The following is a 23,730-nucleotide window of genomic DNA, read 5'->3' on the forward strand; positions in this document are numbered from 1 at the left end:
CTCGCCCGCTGTTGGTTCTTTCCTCAGCACCGGATAGAGTTAGAGCCCAGTCTTTTCTCTCAACGGACATTTCCGCCTCTCTGCTTCTCCCTCCCCTTTTGAGTTGTTGCCCTCATCGCCCCTTCTTCACTTTTAAACCCTGCTTCCTTTGTACCGTATATCTGGAAGGAGAGGGAGCCCAGTATAGAAGCACCATCATTATTAACAAATTCTCCTGGATTTGTGCCCATGTTGTTTGGCCACATGGCAGAAAAGGAGGTTATAGTTATTATCACATTTTTCTTGATTGTTCCAAAGGTTTTGCATTCTTATTATTACTGTCCTCCTCCTCCTTGGCCCACAGCAGGGATTGTTCCCAAATTGTTTTTTCGCGGAGAGATCACCGTGCGAAGACAGAAATATGATTGTTATCTAATTTGAAACATGATTCTTACCCTAATTTTAACATAGCTACATTTAGGTAGTGTTAGGAAACTGCCCCCAAAAGAGTTGTACAATCTGCCAATAGTAATAGGAGGAAGACCAGGTCCATGGGGCAGCTGTGGGCAGTAGATCAGCTAGGCTTGTTGCTTGGGGTCAAAGCATGCAGGTGGAGGGTAATACCACCTAGTGTGGCAGATACTGTGGACAACATTTCCCCCTCCCTGCCTCCAAAAAGCAGTTTTCTGCAAAGAATTAAACAGAAGCATAAGAAGCTGTTTACCATTAACTGATTGAAAATTAATTTTGCTTTCCAAACAGACCCTCCAAAAGCCGTTAAAATGTAGAACTCATTTGGAACTAATCAGGGTTTGAGAATGGCAGGCACAAAGTTCTATGCATAGCCCTATACTGAAGTCTGCATTCACATGAGCACTATGCTTCCAGCTTACTCCACTCTAAAATTCCCCTGCTGCTATATACTTCACGCTTTTTTCAACAGTGTTAAAACTGGCTGAATTGCTGCAGGAACATTCTGCACTTGTTCCAAGTATCCCATAGGGCCAGTATTAAAGAGATGGTACATGAGGCTCCTGGCAGCAGTCAACTGAAACAGATGCAAAGAGTTACCATGGTAATTACCAGAGGAGTAGAATCAAATGCAGCAAACATGAAAAAGGGACAAGGGCTAATGTTGCTGGATGCTAACGCAGAGATTCAGACTTCTGCTCTGCAACTCAAACAGGCCTTTTTGTCAGCCCAAGGGTTAGAGTTTTTCTTGCTCTAGCGGACAGGAGAGATGAGTAAATTAAGGGACTGGTAGCAGTGAGGCAGAAGCCTTTATTGCTGCAAATCCTCTCAACAACTCATCCCAGCTCTTAAACTGAAAGTTTCAGAATTTTAAATTTGGCTACCTTAACTATTAAGTATTTCTATTAACTATTAAGTATTTCACATGTAACTTTCTTCAAAAGCTGTAAATACCAAGGGCTAAGTAGAAGCCTCAGTAGCTGGATATCATCCAACTCCCAACAAGTAGAAAATCAGAACTTTATTAGTACAACACAATTAGCTACACTTTGGGATATTCATCCTGTGTTGTATGTGTATGTCAAAAATCTATTGTAGCAAATGCTCACAGTACTTCACTATAATAACACAAGTCATAGAATGGCAGATTGTTTCAAGCCTTTGCTCTACACGACAATTGTTATTCAGGTTTTTCTCTACCGTTCTAATGTTTGTTATTTCAAATAGGAACAGATGCCATTTTACACCTAAATGCTACACACAAGAACAAGAAAATTCTCCTGGGTCATTCCTTTCCCAGCCAATTCTATTGCTTCATACTCTCTGCAGTCACTGCATTGATTTGCATTCTGAAGGTTACCTGAGACTTCTCACACATAAAAAAAAGTACAAAATGTATTTGACTCAACATGCAGGTACACATGCAATAGTGTTACGAAAAGTTTTGTAATATTTGTATTGTGGAGAAAAGAGTGAAGAGGGGTGAGTTTTCAATCACCCTTCTGAGTGTTTAATACAGATCGAGATATTCCATACAAAAGCTCACATGCAATAAAAAAAAACTGAGGAAATTAGGAGGATACTCTTAGTTCAATTTATTTAGCCTGGATCCAAAGAACCACACATCTAGCTCCATACAGGCAGGGGAACTTTGAACATGGATTTATTTAACTCTAGCCTCTGAAGCTGACAGAAGTTTCAAAAATATTCTGAGATATAACATGGGGGTCTGCTTTTCAAAGGGGTATAAAAGTAATATTTCAGTCTGAGTGCCCAACAGGGGCGTACCTAGGAGTGGCCTAAACTGAAGCGCAGGCCCAGGAGGGAGTGCAAAAATTGCAAAGAAAGGTGGAAAAAATGGTGATTGCCAAGGGTGCAAGGATGGGGCTGGGGTTGTCAATACAGCCCTTTACCAAGGCGCAAGGAAAAGGGTTGGCACCAGCACAGCATAAGGGAGCCTAGGTATGCCTCTGGTGCCCAAGCGCCTTTTGTACAGTTAAATCAGTTGTCCCCCACCCCCCAGCTAGTATACTAATCCATTAGGTAAGTCCATTGTTGTGTTGATAGTTTTATTAATAATGGGGAGGGGGCAAGAAAATGAACACCCCCCCCCCACAAATTTAAAAACCAGATACCCACAAAAAGTATCTCAGCACTTAGTGGTCTTGCCTAACTTAACACACACACACACACACATGTGTGTGTGTTCTCAATCACAGACCACCATTAAGGGTTAAATATGAATATTGTTCTACAATGTGGTGTTCGAGGCAGCTCTTATTTGATTGAATAGCACAGCATTTCCCATAAACATAGCAACTCCCTCCATCTCCATTTTTTATCGTTCCTTCAAGCTTGCGCCTTCTCCCGTTTCTACCCCTCCATTCTTTCATAGAATCGTGGAATCTAGAATTGGTAGAGTTGGAAAGGACCCTACTGATTATTATCTTGATTCCCACCCTCCTGGCTCATATATATTTAAATCATTTGATTAGATCAATTGCCTCTATACTAGACTATATCTATATCATGTGTTGTTATTTACACCCATTTTTTCCTCTTTTTCTTCTTCCCTTTTTTTTGTTCTATAATATGTTGCTTGTCAATTATTTATTGCATTCCCTCACTGCTGCCCTTTCAAAACAGCTAATATTTAAGCAATTTCAAAGTGAACCCAAATATTAATAGGTGGCAAAGGAAGATAATTTAGGTTATTTTTGTATTAAAATTTTTACACCCCCCCCCAAAAAAATATTAGTACTATTGTTGAAATTGTTATTCATGATGCTATCATTGTTACACTCTTCTGCATCAAGTTTAGTGAAGGCATGTTTAGTGAAGCTTCACTGGTTCCTCCTCACCATAAGAGGCATGAAGGTATCCATTATACCAGCAGAAAGTTCGGATCATGCAAGGTGCTCAGTGGTCCAGTTTATGTTTATCTCTATTCTTTTTGTTATTTTTAAAATTTCTCACTACTAAAATTTTTCTTCCCCCCCCTTTCCCCTTAGTTTTCTCTAGTCCTTCTTATGTTTTCTCTTCATCTTTTTAATTAGTTTTGTTAACAGTATGGAAATGCACATTAAGACTGAGGCAGTAAAACTAAGAATTGTACATTTGGCTGAGCAGGATGAATGTCTTCAAGTTTCCTATATAGATATGAAAAGATGGCTGATTTAAAGGCTATTACGTTGAATGTGAGGTGACTAGGAAACCCAATAAAAAAGACACACATTACCACATACATACAGCCGATGAGACTGCACATTGTTTTCATTTCAAAAAAAGATTGCTTTATCTGTTCCAAGTAGAAACATATAAAGGCAAGTACAGTTTTCTTAAACTACTCACAGTAACCAGTTTAACTGAAGTTTTTTCATGTCTAGCCTGTAGTCAGATTTTATCTGTAGTGTTTAACTATTGATTTTCAGACCCAACAGAATATGTTGATTCTTACTCAGATTGCATGCTGTTTAAGGCTTTAAAGGTATTTTAAGCCTGCTCTCTCCCCCCCCCCCCATGATTCTCCCTTAGCACTTTAATAAACATCTGACACTCTGCATGCCTGTTGCCTGAAGTACAATTAGCATTTACATTGTATTACATTAATTCTACAATTCTACAAGACAAATTCTACTAGGAACAGGAAGGTGTTGACTTTATGGAATGCCCTCCCTTAGGAAGCCTGCCGAGGCTCAACACAATGTGCCATTTAGGTTCCAAGTAGACCTGGGTGTTTAGAGACACCTTTGATGGGGGCTGAGGGATACTCTATGAGTTACACTTGAGCCCATACAAACCAGTTGTTGGAAACTGCGGAAGGGGAGTTGTGCTCAGCTCCTGCTTGTGTGCTTCCCACAGGCATCTGGCTGGCCCCTGTGACAACAGGATTCAGGAATAGATGTCCCACTGGCCTGATTAATCAGGCTCTTCTTATGTCTGTTTGGCTGTTTTATGGTGTTGTCGCCATCTTGATTTGTTATACTTTGTTGAAAAACAACGCTGATTTTTTAAAAAGCATTTTCACAAGACTTCCAGTGAGCGTAGTACTCTGCATTTGAAGAATTAGGTCACATACATTTAACTAAGCAGATGGAACTTCATCTTTGGGAAAGCTGCTTTCTGCATGGATATAAATCTCTCAACCATACACAACATATAATTTTCTGCATCAGAATTTAATCAGTTTGAAAGAAGGGCATGATGTATACCACGTGCTACTACTGTTCATGCTGTTCTCTTGAGACAAATGGGAATGAAAATTAAAGAAATAAAACAAATATTTGGGCAATTGTGAATGTTGCTCTGCACAGAAAACTGAACCCACATGTGGGAAGAATTGAGACCACAGAGAACTGTCTCCATTTATTAGGTTTCTATGAGGCATGTTATGTTCCCTAGTAAATGCAAATAATGAAACAAAATCTTACCGAAGTAATATGTAATTTGGATAAGACAAGATATACAAATGTTGCTTTTCCTCTTGCACCAAGCGGCAACAGAAGCCAGGAAGTCATAGTTAAACCATAGCTTTCTGTTATGTGCAAATCAAGTGCTACAGGTAATAGTGTCCAAATAAGCCAGGATATAGAAGCCAGCTTTAAAACATGGCTTCATATTCTGCCATGGCTGGAAGCCATAAACTACCAGGTTGGACATAACAGCAATAGTTAACTGTGGTTTGCTGGCTTGTTTGCAGCTGCATTCAGATTTCTGAATCATGTGTGTATCTTAGCTTATTTAGCTGAAATTTTATTGTCCAAACATAGCCAATGTGTCTTATTAAATTCATCCCTTGTAACCCTTGCATCTCCCCTTCCTGTTTTTCTCTTCCCAAGTAGCAAATAAAAAACAATAACAAGGGAGCCAATCATAATGAAACAATGATCAGATAAAGCCTTACCAGAAGAAGGTGTCCGGGTGGCAGCAGAATACAGTTAGGGAGAAGGCCAAACAGATATCTCAGGATTCCAAAGGCGCAAGATGATGCAACCAAGATCTTCCGTTCTATTACCAACCATGCCACAGAAGAGCTTCTTCGGAGGACCTCAGTGGACAAGAATTGTATGGAATTTTTTGTTTATGCTCCACTGTGAAGAGCCATGTATGTTGACAATACAGCAATGATAAATGTGCAAAATAAAAAGTTACTGTGTTTATGGAGCAAATTTCATAACCAAAACTGTTCTATTTTCAGTTTATTACATAGAATTAAAACCATACAGCTCTGTAAAACCTAGGCTGTTACGTAGTGCAAAAAGATGTCTGAAAACTTAATTCAACCAGTTCATTGTACTGTATTCTTGAACAGCAAAGACAGAACGAAGATTACCTCTTATGTTGTCTCAAAGCAACAAGAACACTACACAGTTTGGAACCGGCAGAGCAGGAGTATCACCTACACGAATCGCCTGCCACAGTTTTACTAAGGTCAAAATGGTTCAGCATTATAATGTGGCATTTGTTGTGACAGGTGTACTTTTAGACATTTCTGAACCAACTTCTGAAAAAATCTAACCAGTAATAAAAATATACCTAGTAAGATAACATTTGGTTATGCCACTATACCATTTATTATGAGGTCAGGTCAACACTTTTTTAAAAATAGGCAAAAAGCAACAAAAACTGCATATGCAGAACACAAATGACGAAGTATATTAATGTATCTTCTGTGTAGTTGCATTTACACATAATACTGTAATAAAATGATTCAATCCATATTATATTACAAAAGAACAAGGCTGCAGTAGGTATTGGTACCTGCCAATATTCACATATACTCTTACATTTCAAAAGTTCCTCTGAAAAGTGGTGCTTTTCAGGATGAGAGGAAAGCTATTTTACAAGATTGCAGAAAAATATTAGAATGTTTTTATTCCTAATAACCCAAAGCACTTGAGCACTAAGCACCATGCAACTTCAAAAACAGACTTATGGGTAATTTCAACCATGTAAAGTAATCTCCACTTTTACCAGCTGAGTTTTAGAGTGTGCCCTTGTCTTGCTTTAAACTCAAAAAGGGCACACTACAGCAAAAGTTACACATTCCATTGCTTTCAATGGCGCTTGCAACTAGCTTTTAATGGATTGTAGCGTTTTAGTGAATAACAATTTCTGCATTTCAAACAGCATAATTTTGCCTCTTGTACATCAGATTGCTTGCCAAACATCTATGGACCTCAGAATCTTTCACTACTGGAGCCATCATCTACCCACACCGCCAATGTCTACCTGTTCACCACTGCTTTTGAGCAATCACAGAAGAGACCTGTAACATTCTTCAGTCAATGCTTATCTGCTGAAGAGCTGCACAGCTCAAGGGAACTGCAAAGGGCCTTTGATTACAGACTAAAGGACACTGTGTACCTTAGATGAGTTGTGAACCAGGTAGGAGAATGCCATTTTGAGAGGGAAGGAGTGCCAACGTATGGGAATGCAACAGGTACTATATGGTAGTTCTTCAGACTAGCGGGCATGTAGTACTTAACTGTCTACAGACTAAATTTGGCATACTAGCCTTGATTCAAAGGAGGACAGCAGAAGCTGGCAAGTACTGTAGTCTACTTTGTTTGTAAGAACTGAAAAATGGCTAAAATTGTTTCGTAACAAAAATAACCGCACAGAGTAATCAGGCCTAGAGATGGATACACTTGAGTGGCATTCTGAACTGGAACAATATAATAAAGCCCAGAAACAGAAACAAAATACCCCTAGCAACAATAATTATTCAAGGAAAGGTATCATTACCGTGGGGAGTAAAAACCATAACAGAGCTCTTAAAATTTCAAAAATAAATTTAATCATCAGTTAGCCTTCCATCAAAACAGGGACACATCTTCCTAGCACGTCTATTTACAAGATGTACAATTTGTACATGATAACCTTAACCCAACGAAAGTATGCATGTAGGCATGGAGCTTCCTCATACTGAGGCACTTACAAAATGTTTCAGCTGCAGGGGCATGAAAACCAATGAGGGATTCCGTGCCTGAAGAACCACTGTTTGGGCACTTGGAGCACCAATGGATCTTTACACCAGAGGTTATGCTATATGGCCATGCTGCATAAATAAAAACCTAGCAAACATTATATACTTAATTAACTATAATGACAGATTGTTTCTGCTTACTAACTGAAATTGATAATTCCTCAAAGTGTTTCCCACATTTTTGCATGCACTTATAAATGCATGCAAATAATTATTTTTGACAGCTGATTAATTAGTTTAATAAAATATTAGCAATTTTGGAAACAGCTGCCATACATATGAAATACTGGCAAAATATATATATATATAAGTTAGCATTTTTCATGTGCCATGATAGATAAAAGTCTGATCAACCCCAACCCCAGCAAAAACATTCATATGACAGGAAAGTCACTCAATGTTTTTCAGTGTCTCCACAGTTGGCATGAAGCAAAATGAAACCCAGGAATTTCTGAAACACTGGTCAAAATATCTCTTCCTGCTCTCCCACAAGGAGCTCGTTAATAAAGATTCCATACAATCCATTACCCACTGGGCTGTAGAAACAACTGTGCAGTCTATTACTTTTTCAGAATTATGAATGATGGTGCAAAGATGAGGGGGGAACAGGAATGAATTTATCACGTTAAGCCTACACAAACAAAATCAGATAAGGCATACATACACATATACATATACATATGTATACATATGTATATGTATATTACATATATTACTGATTAGTTAGAATGAAGAATGCTTTAAAAAAAGTATATGGTTCATCTTAATTTCTTCTGACAGCAGTTATTCTGTCTTTGTGCCCCATAAATAAAACTCAGCAAGAAGTCCAGAAACATTTTTATCTCTTATAATTCTCTCCTTTCAAATTGTGAAAGATGCGATAGAAAAGTGACCATAGAAATAGTGCTGATCCTGAGATGAAATATGGGGCATGAAGATCCAGGCTAGTTCTCATTCAAACTTTTGTTTAAGTTTCTTCTGAAAAATAGCTGGCAGAATGGAGAGAATAGCTAGAATCATGAGAATGAAAACAGAGTTCCAGGAGACTGCTTCACCTGCTGTTGTAAGCTGGTAGAGCGTTGTTCCAGCTTTAATTGCTACAAAAGATGGTGGCGCAACACCTGGAAATAAAAGACAAAAAAATGGATCAGGGGGAAAAAATTAAACACAAAACAGTTGTGTGTGTTTTTAATGTCACCAAATCTTATAGATGATTCAGAAGTCATGAAGGAAGAACCTGCTCTCCCCCAACTTTGCAATTCTATGATTCTATTTTTAAAGCATTTTTATTTAGGTTACCACACTAAAGTATTATCTATATTCCAGCTTGTAACTAACATGTAAAAAGGTAAAGGGACCCCTGACCATTAGGTCCAGTCGTGACCGACTCTGGGGTTGCGGCGCTCATCTCGCTTTATTGGCCGAGGGAGCCAGCGTACAGTTTCCGGGTCATGTGGCCAGCATGACTAAGCCGCTTCTGGAGAACCAGAGCAGCGCACGGAAACGCCGTTTACCTTCCCACCGGAGCAGTACCTATTTATCTACTTGCACTTTGATGTGCTTTCAAACTGCTAGGTGGGCAGGAGCAGCGACCGAGCAACGGGAGCTCACCCCGTCGCGGGGATTCGAACCGCCGACCTTCTGATCAGCAAGTCCTAGGCTCTGTGGTTTAACCCACAGCGCCACCCGCGTCCCTAGCTAACATGTACAAGATGGTCTATACAATAAAATACCGCTTATAAACCCCCCAATAACTAAAGCAATCAAGTGTCACTGGCACTTTGCCTTCTCTACTTCTGTGACTCAGCTGACTAGCCCAACCAAGCCTTGCAGATTTAATAAGCCAGAGAAGCCAAGGATCCAAAGCGCCTATCATGGGTCTTGGTTCTCCAGATAACTTTTTCACAACTTCAGGTTGCGCAAGTTGAAAGGTATTCAATACAAAGTGAACAGTCAGGAGCCCTGTGTGATCACTGGCACTGATTCAGAAATAACCATGGCATCCACACTGTAGTGGATGCTAGCAACTTTATCTGAAAAGCTTCTTGCAAAGCAGTCACCATCCCCCTGCTGGCCAGACTGCAACAAGCCTTTTTACTATTCTGAACAGATCCAATGAGCAGAGAAAACAATGGTGGTGATGTAGGATTTCTTCACCACAATCATGCCACAGAGTAGGCTCTAAAATGGAATGTATCCTATGATAGATATGTAGAATTTCAGCGCATTTTTATTTAGCTGTGAAATTTATGGCCCGCATTCCTTAACAACTAAAAATAAATAAAGCACTAAAATAAGAATATGCAAAAACATTTAATCAAAATTTATACAACTGCCCAAGAGATGGGGCTGTGTACTAATGAAGCATGCAGAAAGGAAAATAGTGTCACATTTAGCAAATCTTTAATATTAATCTGAATTCTTACCTAGAAAAGTACCAATAAAAAATACTTTCAATGGTACATTTATTACAGGAGATGTTATATTGATAAACCAATTAGGAAGGAAAGGAGTTATTCTCAAAAATATTATGTAGTTAATGAGGTGCTCTCTGTGTCGTTCAACCTGTTGGGATATAAAAATTCCAAATTAAAAGAATCCTATTTTAGAAATATAGCAGCAATCTTAATTGCATAATCATTCCCTCTATTTCCAAAGTTTACTTGCGAGTGCTGGTCTTCACATAGCTAAAATGGAACCATTCACACACAGGAGGGAGAAAGCAGCAACAAAATCTTTGGGGAGGAACTAAGGATGTTGGCAAACCCCAAAAAAACCCAAACGAGGACGGAGTGGCCAAGGAATGCTGACTGTTGGATGAAAAACCCCTCTCCAAACTGGGTAAGAAAGAGAACAAAATAGAGCATCATGGAGGACCATGGCTGATTGACTGGAACAGGGAACAGGAATACCCTATACTGCAATGCTTTGTTGTAGGTCCAACTTTACCCCTCTAATAGTGAACTCAGGTGGCTGAGGGTTAAACTGGGCTATCCCAAAATAAAGAAACAATTTCTACATAGGGGATTCTCTAGGTAGGGGTGTGAAAGTTTGTACAGAAAAAATAAAACAATAAAATTTATTATTATTACTACTACCACTGTTGTTACTACTATTACTACGAAGAAGAAGTAAACGACCCAGAAAGCACCTGAGAGTTTCCAGGCTTGAGGGCACAGACATATCAGCCCGCTAGCAACTCATTTCATTGTCAACAAAGGGAACCTGTGGTTGACAGATTGCCAAATCCCCATATTTGCTGTTACTCTGGGGAAAGTAGGGGTGGGAAGAGATATGCTACAACTGGTTTCAAGCTGGCTTGCTTGAAATTAACATTAACCAGTGTTTGTCAAGTCAGACGACACAAGCTATGGTTTAGCACGAACAGCATGCAAGCCCAAAATTTACTTCTAGACTCATTCCTGTCACACTGAACTATGGTTTAGCATGAAATACAGGTTGTGACCAGGAGTGGGGGGAAATGGATACAGTGGTCCTTGGTTCTTGAACTTGATCCGTTCCAGGACTCCGTTCAACTCCCAAAACCGTTTGAAAACCAAGGCGCAGCTTTTAATTGGCTGCAGGAGCTGCAGGAACTTCCTGCACTCAAGCGGAAGCCACGTCGTAAGTTCAGCTTCCAAAAAATGTTCACAACCCAGAACACTTACTTCTGGGCTTGCGGCGTTTGGGAGCCGATTTGTTCAGGAGCCAAGCCGTTTGAGTAACAAGGTACCACTGTATTTGTGTAATTCCTATCCTCTTATACTTAAATGTAAGCATTTAGGGTAGATGTTCCACCAGAGTGACTTTACCTGCTGTGACCATTTCACGGCTTTCTCTGTTAAATATCTATAAACAACAGGTCTTCCAACTAAATAGGACAGCATATAACAGAAAGAGGCCCCAAGTCCAGAGCACTGCAAATGAATGGAAAATGAGACTCTCATATATTCATCCTTCACATGATTAACATGCAATGGGGTTTCAAATAATCAATGTAGTTAAGCATTTATCTATACATTCAGTATTACTCTCTCTTAGTTAGAACTGTATCACCTCAGACCACCTATAGGGGACTGCTTTGTTAGTACTCCCCTTTATGTTAAAAAGAAAATCTTTCATGCAGAAAACTAGCACATCTGGGAGAAAACTAGTCTAGAACCTCTCTTACCATGTATGAGTTGTCTGTATGATTCTGCTGAACACACACTTCAACTCTAGTACAAGAAGCTTCAAAATAGCAGTAACTACAGAAAACTCTTTTTAAACTGATTTGAATTGGACTTTTATTATACAAGGGTGTTTGTGTGTCTGTATCTGGGGCCATCTGTTGTTACAAGTGACTAGCTGTCCACAACATGGTGCACTGAGGCCACCATTTCCAAATTACCTTCACATAGCATTTTGCAAATGACCCTAACCATAATGCCCTTCCTTTTTCCGAAGAAGTTGTTTCAAGTCTTGGAAAGGGATGTACATCACACCCTAATTAATGCATTTAAATTGGTTTCCAGTTGCTCACTTTTATAGCCACCAGAGAAAAAGTGGGCAGAATTGAACATTGCACTATTACAAACATTCTGTCTGCACAAGCATATTAGCTTGCCAGACTGAACAATCCTCCTCCCGCCCACTGTTCTGGGGGCTATACTGACCCCCCCATCCAATTTTGAGGGATTTGGGAGAACATGGGAATTAAGGGGTAAGCCCTGTTGCAGAGGCAGGATGTGAATCCCACCCAATGTTTCTGTTTTACTCAGAGTAAACCCATTGAAATTAATGGACCTAATTTAGTAACTTTCAGTAATTTCATCGGGTCTACTCCAGGCTAAACTTAGTTGAATACTATCTAGTAAAATTATTGTTTTGCTATCACTTATTCAACTTCGTCCATTAGAAAGTACTCATTTCTGAGAGCTGATTCATCACTACCACCCCTTATGTCAAAAGCAAATTTCAGCTGCCCCAGGAGAGCAAGATTTAGTATACTGTCCTCACTAGTAAATGCTACATTTCTATTAACTATTCTATTTCTTTGTTAGTGTTAAAATTCAGTGGAGGAAAAGCCAGGCCTACTTTACATAAAACAATTATTGCTATTAGGCACTGATTTAACAGAGCCAGCTTATTTTAAATATTTAAAATATTTAACTTATATTTAAAATATTCTTACCCTATCTTCTAATCAGTGCACCCAACTGCTCAGAGTAGACACAATGAAATTAATGTACGTGTTTAACTTGAGTCCATTCATTTCAGTGGGTCTCCTCTAAATATGACTAACGTTGGATACAACCTGATGACACCTTTTCAAACCCAATAAAAAAGATAAATACACAAGTGATAGTGTACAGAAGCAGAACAATTCTTCTCTCCTTACAGATGTGGGCTCCACTGGGGAGGGAAGTTTGGGTCTTCTCTCCCCACCAATGACCCCAATCAAGATGCCCCCTGCATCTCAATTAGGCTTAAGGGAAAAGTTCCCGTTGGCACCCACTGCAGCATAACGGAAAGGTTAAATTAAACTTCTCCTTATGCTGCAGTCTCACAGCACACCAGGGAAGAGACACTTGCAATTAAATGGGAAAAATCTATTTAGAGTAAGTAATGTGTATTTTGGCCCTGAGGCGAACCTCTGCCAGCAGGTTTTTAGGTTGCTTTCAACATTCTTTCTGTGTCGGTTTCTATGTTGTTTTTCAGTTATATTACTATTTTGTTTGTTACTGTCTTATTGTAAACAGCTTTGAACTTCCTAAGAAAGTAATAGCTAAACATTTAATAGCTAAACATTTAATTAATAAGAACTCCCCTGTTCATTACTTCAACTGTTACATATTAAAAGGTTAGGCCTGTACTATTCACATCATCTGCTGCTGCGGTAAATAGCAAATACCTTAAACAAATATTTTGAAGAAAAGCATTCTGTATTTGTAATTAATACTTACCAAACAAACAAGAAATAGAGCTAGGGGGAAAGGGTAGAGAAATCCTGAAAGTATACTCAGAAATATTGATCCAGGAATAGCAAAGGTTTGCAAACTGGATGGTAGGTTTAGTTAAGGACATTACTTCACTGTTTTGAACATGCAGAGTATACTAATGCATGTTTACTCAGAAGTTAGGTCTGACTGTTTTTAATAAAACTTTCTCCAAGGTACATAGGATTACAACCTTAAAAATTTAAAACCAATACAATTTTAAATAATTTATATATCAAAAGTATTGCCAATGAAAACAATTTAAAAGATGGTTTAATATTTGAAATATGCATATACTATTTAGGCATGTGGACCCTTAAAACCTCTCTACACTGGGCCTCTTCATATACTGTATTTCATTTTTAGGTACGCATCTAAAGTTCTAGAACATACATGGCAACCACATCTGCAAGGGAAAAAACTGTCACACAGGTGTGCTTATAAGGGAGCTGGGCTTTGCTACCTGTTGAATGTACACATGCTGGTAAACCTGGGACTGCCACTGATCAACAAGGAGCAGCAGCGAAACATTGCAGGCACTGTTTTATAAAACACCACAGCATAAATGCTGAGTACTCTGGGAGGAATTCAACATCACATTATAATCGTTGTTTTGTCAACACAAGCATTTCAGCTTGCCAGATGGAAAAATCTCCCCTGTGTGTGTTTCTGCAGGATCCTCTGACATGCTCTCCCTTCCCCACAGTCAATTGGGGGGGTCCACAGGGGGAAGAGAGGGGGAAGCCCCAATGTATTAGCAGGACTTGGGCTGGTACCTGGCGCTCAGTCATAAATCTGAAACATTCATTCAGCAATGTACAGAACATACTATTATTATTTACTGAATTTATATACTGCCTTATACCTGGAGGTGTCATGGTGGTTCACAGACTATGCTGTTCTACTAATTTAGACACCAATAAAGGTTCACATTGGGTTTTTTTTTTAAAAAATCTGTGGTATTTCTAACCTTTATTGGGTCCCAGGGCAGGCATATAATAAATGAATCTCAGCTTTACCTCTGTGTAGGCTACTTACCGTATGTTCTGTGAACCAAACTCTTACAAAACATAATTTGTACTATGAAGTGCTATTCAATGGTACCATTAAATAGCCTTGTTTACAGCTGCTAAAAGTTGTTTACATAGCACTAACGGAGCATGCCTCAAACAACTTTTAAATAGCTAAGTGAATCAAAGACTCATTTCTATCCAAGTGTTGTTAACAACCTAGCAATAGCAAATTAGCATATTCTATCCCCACAGGGTGAATAACCACTAATAAAAATAAAGCTGCTTGTTTTAACAGGTTGCCTATGTGTTAAGAATTTTTTTTAACAACTTCACAGCACAAAAATATTCCTTTATGCAAATAAGTCAAGTCTTCCTAAATGCTCTTAACCCCTTTGACTTCTTATGCAGTTTTCACATCTTAAAAATACAGGATTAAACCAAGTTAGGTTGCTTCTTAAAATCACTTTCAAAAGTTCCTTCAATTATTGATTACTACACTTAATGTTCTGTTAAAATTGATAAATCTCTCCCACTTGAAATGAAAAAAAGCAGGCTTAGAGAATCTGTGGCCTTCGGGAAGTTGCTGGACTCACTCATCCAGCCAGCATGGCTAATGGTTAGGAACATCACAAGTTGTGGTCTAACATCTGGAAGACCACAGGTTCCCCTTTCATGGAATAAATCAAGCCAGGGTAATGCAGGATAATCCCTGCTCAGATTCCAAAGGCAGTGGCATTCTCTCTGCTTTCATTATCCTCTAGGATTAAATGATTTAACTCACAGGAGTGTTTCAAAACCAAGTCATTTGCAAAGGAAACCTATGTTCACTTAGATGTAGCTTCCATTGCCTACAATGAAGCATATTCTTTAGTAAGTACTGTATATTTAGGAATGCAGCCTTGGCTTCTTGAATTTAATCCCCCAATAATACAATGTACTCCGTTTTTCTTTTTTTCTATCTTTCTGGTGCAATCTTACATGTCAAAATTCTGAAATAAACATGTTCAATGCTGAAGTGGGGAAAGGGCCTTCTTATACAAACCAATGAAAACCCCACACTGTTAACTACCAGCAGTTCCATATTGAAAGATGCCAAGTACGGTCACACAGATTCTTAATGGCTCTTAAAGTTGTTCCCCACATTCCATTCCACGTTGTTCAAAAGCCCCCCCCCCCCATGGAGGTACAGGGGATGGGTACCTTTTCTTCTATGAACTCCCATCTATTCACTTATCTTCTGACCCAATCCAAATAATCAAAAGGGTCCATCACCACCACACAGAAAAAGCCTAGAAACTATTTCACGTCATATTCCAGAAAGCCACAGCTATGTGTATTTTTCAAATAAGGATACAAAACGTAAGTAGCAAAATAGGCCACTAAGACTTGTACATAGAAGTTGTCCTTGTATTTAGAGAGAACTTTTCCTAAGGCTTTAGCATCATCCATGTCTCTGGGAACCTTTATACATTCTCTCTCCTCTCTGTAGGGGAAAAAGAAATCAGGTGAAGTTACCAGCATAAACTACAGATGCTTGCTCCAAAGAGCAGGGATACTAATGGCACTGTGACATAATGTATCATGCACTCTTAAGATTTCATGTAAAATACTAATTACACTGTTTGACTTATTGGATTTTGTAATACATACAGCCAGCTTTAACTACTACTTGATGTTATTCTGTAACCTGTTGAGGTATCAAAGGTACTACATCAAAACATCAGTTGTTCAGAAATTACTAGACAGTTTGATATTATCAAAACCTTTGCCTCCGTTCCAGCAATTATTAATCAAAGTCAATGTTCAAAGCAAGGCCACACATCGTATTCAACATAATATCCAGGCACAACTTAATAACTTTTAATACAAGCAGATGGAACACATGTTCATTGCTTTAGGAGAGAAGAGTAATTGTTTGTGGTGTTTAGACTTTTTATCCACTTCACTTTCAAACTGGACAAAACATTCCTTCAGAGATAGAGAAGGGCTTCAATAGATAACACATCTACAGAGAATACCCCAAATCTCTGCATCTTTGGAAGCAAGTAATTCCTTTCAAATACCTGTAGATATTATTTTTTGGAAAACACTTGGGTGATTCTTAGCAGAACATACAAAGAAGCTCTATGGCCACATCTACACTACAAATGTAAGCCACTTCCACACAGTGTTTGGAATTCCCCAGGTGCCAGGTGTGTTTTGCTACTGGAGCTGCTCCAGTTGTGACTACGTGGAGATTTCTGGGTGACAGGTTGGTGATTGCTATCTGCACCGAGTCTGCTGACTTGTGCACAGCAAAAGACATGCATCTTGTGCTTCTGCATTGCCCTGTGAATCATGGAGCCATTGCTGGTCATCTTAGTCCTCCATCATCACAGACCACAATTTAAAAACCTCTGGCTTAGTCCATTGTTAATACCATTTTCATTTCCACTGTGTGTGTTTCTCCTTCTTGCATACTGGGACAAGTGAATTGTTGTAAGAGCAAGCTACAGTCAAGCAATGTAGTTGATATCATAGAATCATAGGATTATAGCATTGAAAGTGACCCCAAGGACAATCTGGCAAACCCCTAGCAAACAGATATTCCATTGCGGCAACCGTAACCTAGGTTTAAGGTGCCATTTAGCACTTAGCTTATATATCTGAGTTTTTAACACTGCTTCAACGTCAGTTAAACAGTAACAGCTAACTATCACAAATCCTTGAAACAGCAGTGCTAAGCATAACCAGAAATCTACAATTCCAGAGTTTGTTTGGTTTTTTGGAGAGGGGAGCTCCAATAGTTAAAAACTACTTTGAACCCAGTATCGTAACAGCTTTTTGTAGTGTGAATGTGTAGTGAAATGAGCATTTGTCCAAGTTTTGTCTGATGACATAATTTTGAATTGGACAGCTCAGGTCTGCCAGACATTAACAGGTGGTTAGTTTAACTTCTAATCCCAGAATATACAACTATCCACCTGGGAAATTTGCACACTGTGACATATTAAAACTAAGGTTGGGGTTAACCAGCAATATGAAGTGTTTTGGTATAGTAGTACAACAAGCTTCCATAATGTATTGTCTGAACAAAAAATCTTTGTCAGTAATCTTTAAATGGTTGTGTCAAATTTCTGACAGGAATGAGCCAGGTAGCGTACCTTGTGGCTTACTGGTAAATTCTGATATCAAAACTAGACATTTATACACATGGTTCCTTTCTGAAAACTCAATGAACTGTGTCCTTCACTTCTGAGTTCTATAAGTTTGTAAGGTTCTTTAGGTACATTTGCTGGAAACAAAGCAAATTCTTTGTCATACTTACTCACTCAGCTGTGGAAAGTTTTTATATACCAGAAACATAACAGATGCAGCTATTAAGAAGATGGACAATAATATGAGAAGGGACATTCGTGCAGATCCACCTTCTTTATGGGCCTTTCCTGAAATGGAACAAAAATATAATTAATTCATGAGTTCTTACAAATCATATTTGAGGGGTTGAATTGAGGAAGGGCATTTAGACTTCACCCCTTCATGGATCACTGCCTTGCCGTGGCGAAGGGGCTTGAATAACTCAGAGAAGCTATGAGCTATGCCATGCAGGGCCACCCAAGATGGACAGGTCATGGTGGAGAGTTTTGACCAAACGTGATCCACCTGGAGCAGGAACTGGCAAGCCACTCCAGTATCCCTGCCAAGAAAACTCCATGGACAAAGACAACAGGCATATAAAAGTTATGACGCTGGAAGATGAGCCCCTCAGGTCGGAAGGCGCCCAACATGCTACTGAGGAAGAGCGGAGGACAAGTACAAGTAGATTCAGAGGTGATGAAGCGGCTGAGCCAAAGCCAAAAGGTCACTCAGTTGTGGATATGCCTGGAAGCGAAAGGAAAGTCCAATGATGTAAAGAAAAACATTGCACAGGAACCTGGAATGTAAGAACCATGAACCTTAGATGTGGTCAAAAATGAGATGGCAAGAATAAATATTGACATCCTGGGCATCAGTGAACTAAAATGGACGGGAATGGGCGAATTCAGTTCAGATGACCATCATATCTACTGTGGGCAAGAATCCTGTAAAAGAAATGGAGTTTGACAAGGTAACTAGAGCTCACTCAAGTCTACTTCCCTAGCTTACTTTAGTGAGGATAATCAAGCAATAAGTTCATCTCTTCTTAAATTTGCTTCTATTGATGGATAAAGGAAACATGCCCATGACCAACTTGCCTGAAACAACTACGGTATTTCACTCAGGCAGGCAACTGTGTGAGACTGCTACTACATAGTAAACTGGCTAGATCATCCACCCTGCTTATCTGTCAAGAATAATAATAATTCCAGAGTGTTTATTACAATTGGTGGTGCCATGATTATGCAATGTGTACTGAATATTCCCTCTTGTGATGTTACATGGTTATGAGCTGGCAGGAAGAGTACAGAGATGATGAAACTGCCACATAAGTATGAAAATCATATGACGTGGCATAACAAGTGTTCTGAATTTAGCAATTTGCCTTGAAGTTACTACACTTGTGTAGCATGCTTTCATAAAGCCTCATATGTCTAACAGAAGGCACACCATCTGCACAGCTACACCTGAAGTTTCATTAGTCCTCTTAAAATCAGTGCCTCCGAGGAAGAATCTGTATAAAATCATTACTGTCAGCAGAAAGAAAAATAATTGTTTAGTAGCAATTGAATTTCACATTTCTTACAGCAGCAAAATGTACACTCTGCGTGTCACACTATTCCAGCAAGCAAACATCACAAATCATGGAATTGTATCTGTGCTGTAGGCAGCTATGCCTACAGGTAATTGTATGAATGTGCATTCATGTTAGGTCTGAAATATGCACACAACCCACAAAGACATATGAAAATTTAAAATGCCAAACTCGACAAGGGTTTTGAGAAGATAAGCTGATAACCGTTTTTACCTGATTTTTTTTCTGCCATTACATTTTTTTTAAGCTCTTGAAATTATGCTCATTTTAAAAGTTCAATTTCCACATTACATGCCAATTTCTAACAACTGCTATTGCATTGGAGGCTAAACAAAGCTTACAAGTTTCCAATGCATTACACTTTTAAATTTTACTTTGATTAGAGTGCTTTTTGCACAGGGAGTATATCATGATTCAATTTGGAACAAATTCTATTGCAAATAAATTTAAAAAAAAATCATTAGGACCACTCAAGTGACATTATATGCAAAGAACTGAGAGTTAACATTTAACTGCACTCAATCATCTCAAGTACAGTAGATATCTGTAATTACAACTTCAATTTGGCAAAGGCACTTCAATTACTATTCCAACATGAGAAACGGTTCAATATAAAAGTGATACTGAACATTATTTTGATGCACTGTTGTGATAAGCCCACTGAACCAAAGGAATTATGTTAAAACTAGAATGTACTGTATACCTTAATTTTAAAGTCCTTGTGACAAAGCCAACTTTTTAAATGTCTTTGACACAAGTAATTTCACTTACAGGAGTTTGCCACAACCAGCTAAGAGTCAGAGTAAGAACACGTAATCATAAAGTAGCATTTACTGTACTTCCTCTATTCCTTACCCACTTATATCTAAACCGGATAACATAGCAAATTTATAGAATAGGCTTTAAAATTTGAAGTGCAGCAACTCTGAATAACTATGTCAAGTTCTGAAAAAACAATGATTTCCAAAGCATCTAATATAATGTGGCTACAACAATGTCGCCATGCCAGCTTAGACCAATTACATGTTTAAACACTCTGCTCTTTCAGGCATACTCTGCTCCTTCAGGCTGTAAATGTCAAAATGTCCTTACCTGTACCAAGCTACTAGGGTTCCCAATTTTAAAAGGCAAAAGGCAGGACTGGTAACCCAGGGTAAAATTTGAAGTGCCACAAGACCATCATCTTAGGGAACCTAAGTACATGTGGGTCTGGTCAGTCCGTGGATGGTAATCCTCTCAAAACCACACATGCGCTGCCTTGGGTTCCAAGACACAAGAAAGGCAGGCTATACATGCAAAAAAGTACTAAAATGGTCTGTATCCAACCTATGAATTTAATGTATCATTTCTGCTTTCCTGAGAGAATGATATTCCATGTACTGTTCTGGGGGATCCTTCAACCCTCTGGAACACCATCTGGGGAGGGTGCAGACGTTGGACATGGGATAAGCCGTGTTGCACTAGTGGGAATAGTTGCACCGGCTTCCACTAGCAAACCAAGTTAGTTGAATACAGCCGTATGGTTTCCTTCAGCCCCTCAAATAAATGTAGTTACCCCAGTTTTGTATTTAACCACTCACCTGGTTTCTACTGCCAACCAGGAACTCAACACAGATGGGTGAGTGGACTAGCAAAGAGAACCAGAGTACTTTTTTCTCTTTTGCCAGCCTGCATAGCACCCATTCTGGCTAAAAGAAAGGGGCTTCACTTCCTCTGCAGCCACCACAGAAATACAGTGGACTGGCGAAGAAGAAACAGACAACTCAAGTTTTTCCACTGTCAGGCTGTTGTGTTTCTAGCGTACAATAAGTAGGACCTCTCTTAATAAAAAAAAGCAGGCAAGTAAGAAACTTGGGAGGCTAGGAATAGACTCAGTCCGTTCTGAGCAGCCCTACATGAACAGTATCTTACGTCTTAAAACTAATGCAATCAACAGCAGTGTTCCCATCTAAAATGTAACCTGTCAGAAAAGCATGAGAAAGTTGTTATGAGATCTGTCTATCCGAAGACATGCAAGTTATGGCAAATATGGCAAAGAGAACATTTCACACACACAAACATGCTTCACTAATACGCTGGGAGAAAAATGTTTTTGGAGAGAAACATTTTCTCACTTGTGAGCAGTTTGCTCTGCCTTCCCGCAGTTCAACTTTACCCTGTATCAGTAAAATGAATTTCCACTCAGAACCAGTAATGACACACTAGGTCATCACAAGGTTATTCTAATAAAACAACTTCTCTTCCCAAGCCTACTCCCACAAAACACAACATATAATCCTACTTTATTTTCAACTATCAGCTATCTATTCCAGGTGGGAAATGTATGCTTGTGGAAGGTCGCAAATCTCCCAGAAGACAGTCTTTCATACAGCCTAGAGGAAGCAACTTAATCCCACCAAGAACAATTGGACATCCTTCCAAATAAGTCTACAGAGATTGCAAGTGTTTAGTGAAAGACACCTCAGATTTGGGATACGCATTCAACATACAGTATATTCCCAAGAAAACTTTGCTGAAGAGGCTAGACATACCCCATCACTGATAACCATCTGGCAGGCATCACATATGACATTGAAGACATCCCTTTCTAATTCAGTCACAACTACTGTGCCAATTTTATTCACATGAAGGTTTGGAAAGACTTGGGAGAAGTTATTCACTATTGTCTCTAAGACCTTAAGAATCAATGGAACCTGTCATAACCTCACAGCTGGAACTATGCACAGAAGTCCCCCTGTAAATATTACACTCTGAATACAACAGCTGAAAGTTAATGCATTTTAGTAGTCAACTCCTGAACTACATTCCTTACTCCACACCACTTTCCTAGGCCCCTAACAACTGGTTTCCTTCATGCATAATGCTCATCATTAGTATTTATCATATTTAAAGCACTTCTTGTTATAGGAAATCTGTTCTCAGAAGACCAATGGCTACGATTCAAACTCCGAAGCCACCACAGTGCAAACTGGTCTTGATCTGGTCAGTGTCCAGAGGGGTGACTGCTTGGGAACCTTGGGTTCCATGAGTAAATAAATACATAAAGCAAGCTAACAGCAACTTGTCCAATAGGAATGAACACAACTTTACTGCTGAATGCCACAGGCCACCCACAATATCCCAATTGCCCAACATCACCTTCAGAGATTTATGACTAATGAGTCTTGAACCTGAATTATCTGCTTTGAGGTCCAACGTGGAAGAACTGCCCCACATCACGCCATATGGGCCTCCACACCCATAAGAGCACAGTAGGGCTCCTGACAGGCCTCGGGCCCCCCAGAACTTGTTTTCAAAAGGTCTCGACTTAAAAGGCTTAATAAATGCGTCCCTTTGAGCATCTGCAGAGTGCCCAAGAAAACCGAGAACCGGCCAGCCACGGATTATGTGGGAAGACTGTTCAGTTCGGGATCTAGGCGAATTTGAACCCCGGCACTTCTTGTTTTGGGGCATTAAACGCTGCTTCGGAGCATGTGCATTTTCCCTCTGAGTCACCCTCCTCCTTCCTCTTCCTCCTCCTCTCCCTTCCCGCGTCTCCTATCCTTCATTCTCCAGTGACCCCGGAACACCTCCAGGCACACCGCTGGCTTGGTTCCAGCGTCCCCCCCATCCACCCACCCATCCATCCATGAATCTCTCACGCGTTCTCCTCCTGCCGCTTCTGCTTCCCACCTGCAAGCAGCTCCTGTTGCCTTTCCAAGGCAGCCTCCGCCTCCTTCGCTGCCGCTGCCGCCTCTTCCTTCTCCGACGTCCTCCCGGACCCTCGCTGGCTCGTGCCTGGCTGCGCCATGGTACCCCCTTCGGCGACGCCACCAGCCCCTTCGCCGGCCGGCAACACACAGGCCCGGCTCAGCCTCCGCCGGCGCCAAGAACCGCGAGAGGAGGCGGGATCGGCCGCAGCCCTCCCATCAGCGCCGACGCCGCCCGCTCGCCGGCTCCGTAGGCCGCAGGCGCGCACTCTGTGATTCCGCCCCGCCCGCAGAGGTTCCCTCGCCGCCCTTATGCCATGACCTTTGCTCTTGGGTTCCTGGAAGGGCTGCCCACGTTTTCTAGTAAATACCGTGGAAGTCGGTTTCTTTCTCCAAAAGACGCCGATTCGGAAGGAACGCAGTGGTTCCACCATGGGCGTAGGCAGGATTTTTGTTGGGGGGGGGCAGAACCTCAGTTTGCTATGGATTTTTATGGATTTGGGGGTGGGGGGCGGGGAGAAGGGCAGCTGCGCCCATGGGTTCCACCCAGGACCGGGTTTAGGTTTGATGAGGCCCTAAACTACTGGAGGTAATGGGGCCCTTTATATGTCCAGTTGTCCTTTGTCAGCAACAAATTGTTGATGTTTTTGTGTGGAATATATGCTATAGGTCCATATACAACACAAAAGACTGTTGCTGTATGTAGGTTTTATTTTATTTGGTTTTTTTCCTTATATTTTGGAAATGTACATCCACGTGTTTTTTTTCTTTAATTTTTTGTGTGCCCCCCCCCAAAAAAGAGAGTGGGGCCCTAAGCTATAGCTTGTTTAGTTTATACATAAATCCAGCACTGGTTCCACCGAGTAGAAGCGCTGTGGGACATTTCACTAAGTGGCTGCTA

General features: G+C 40.1%; 1 protein-coding gene and 1 long non-coding RNA gene across 3 annotated transcripts; one reads left to right on the forward strand and one right to left on the reverse strand.

Moving 5' to 3' along the window:
* Positions 1-210: 210 nt before the first annotated feature.
* Positions 211-7,673, forward strand: LOC310756505. 2 transcript variants are annotated; one of them, XR_014544911.1, is made up of 4 exons: positions 211-258; positions 1,678-1,865; positions 3,580-3,773; positions 5,292-7,673. It is a non-coding gene; the product is annotated as an uncharacterized lncRNA (long non-coding RNA). The 2 variants fall into 2 exon arrangements; XR_014544912.1 differs by lacking the exon at positions 1,678-1,865.
* TMEM41B (transmembrane protein 41B) lies at positions 7,227-23,290 on the reverse strand. The gene is made up of 7 exons (XM_083599796.1): positions 22,813-23,290; positions 17,737-17,854; positions 15,784-15,912; positions 13,384-13,477; positions 11,251-11,355; positions 9,865-10,003; positions 7,227-8,559 (listed from the first exon to the last, which is right to left on the reverse strand). Exons 1-7 carry the CDS (start codon positions 23,261-23,263, stop codon positions 8,390-8,392), a joined length of 1,206 nt encoding a protein of 401 aa, XP_083455922.1. The 5' UTR covers positions 23,264-23,290; the 3' UTR covers positions 7,227-8,389.
* Positions 23,291-23,730: the final 440 nt, after the last annotated feature.

The sequence above is a fragment of the Podarcis filfolensis genome, assembly GCF_964270895.1.
Source record: "Podarcis filfolensis genome assembly, chromosome: 1".
NCBI lineage: Eukaryota > Metazoa > Chordata > Lepidosauria > Squamata > Lacertidae > Podarcis > Podarcis filfolensis.

What these genes read in the sequence shown, in the direction of transcription:
- TMEM41B (XM_083599796.1), bottom strand. Translation starts at nt 23,263, where the DNA reads ATGGTGGAACCACTGCGTTCCTTCCGAATCGGCGTCTTTTGGAGAAAG. An exon ending in AACTTTCCACAGCTGAGTGA is followed by an intron (nt 15,913 to 17,736) that starts GTAAGTATGACA and finishes TTTCCCCTACAG; the next exon opens with AGAGGAGAGAGAATGTATAA. An exon ending in CCGTGAAATGGTCACAGCAG is followed by an intron (nt 10,004 to 11,250) that starts GTAAAGTCACTC and finishes ATATCCCAACAG; the next exon opens with GTTGAACGACACAGAGAGCA.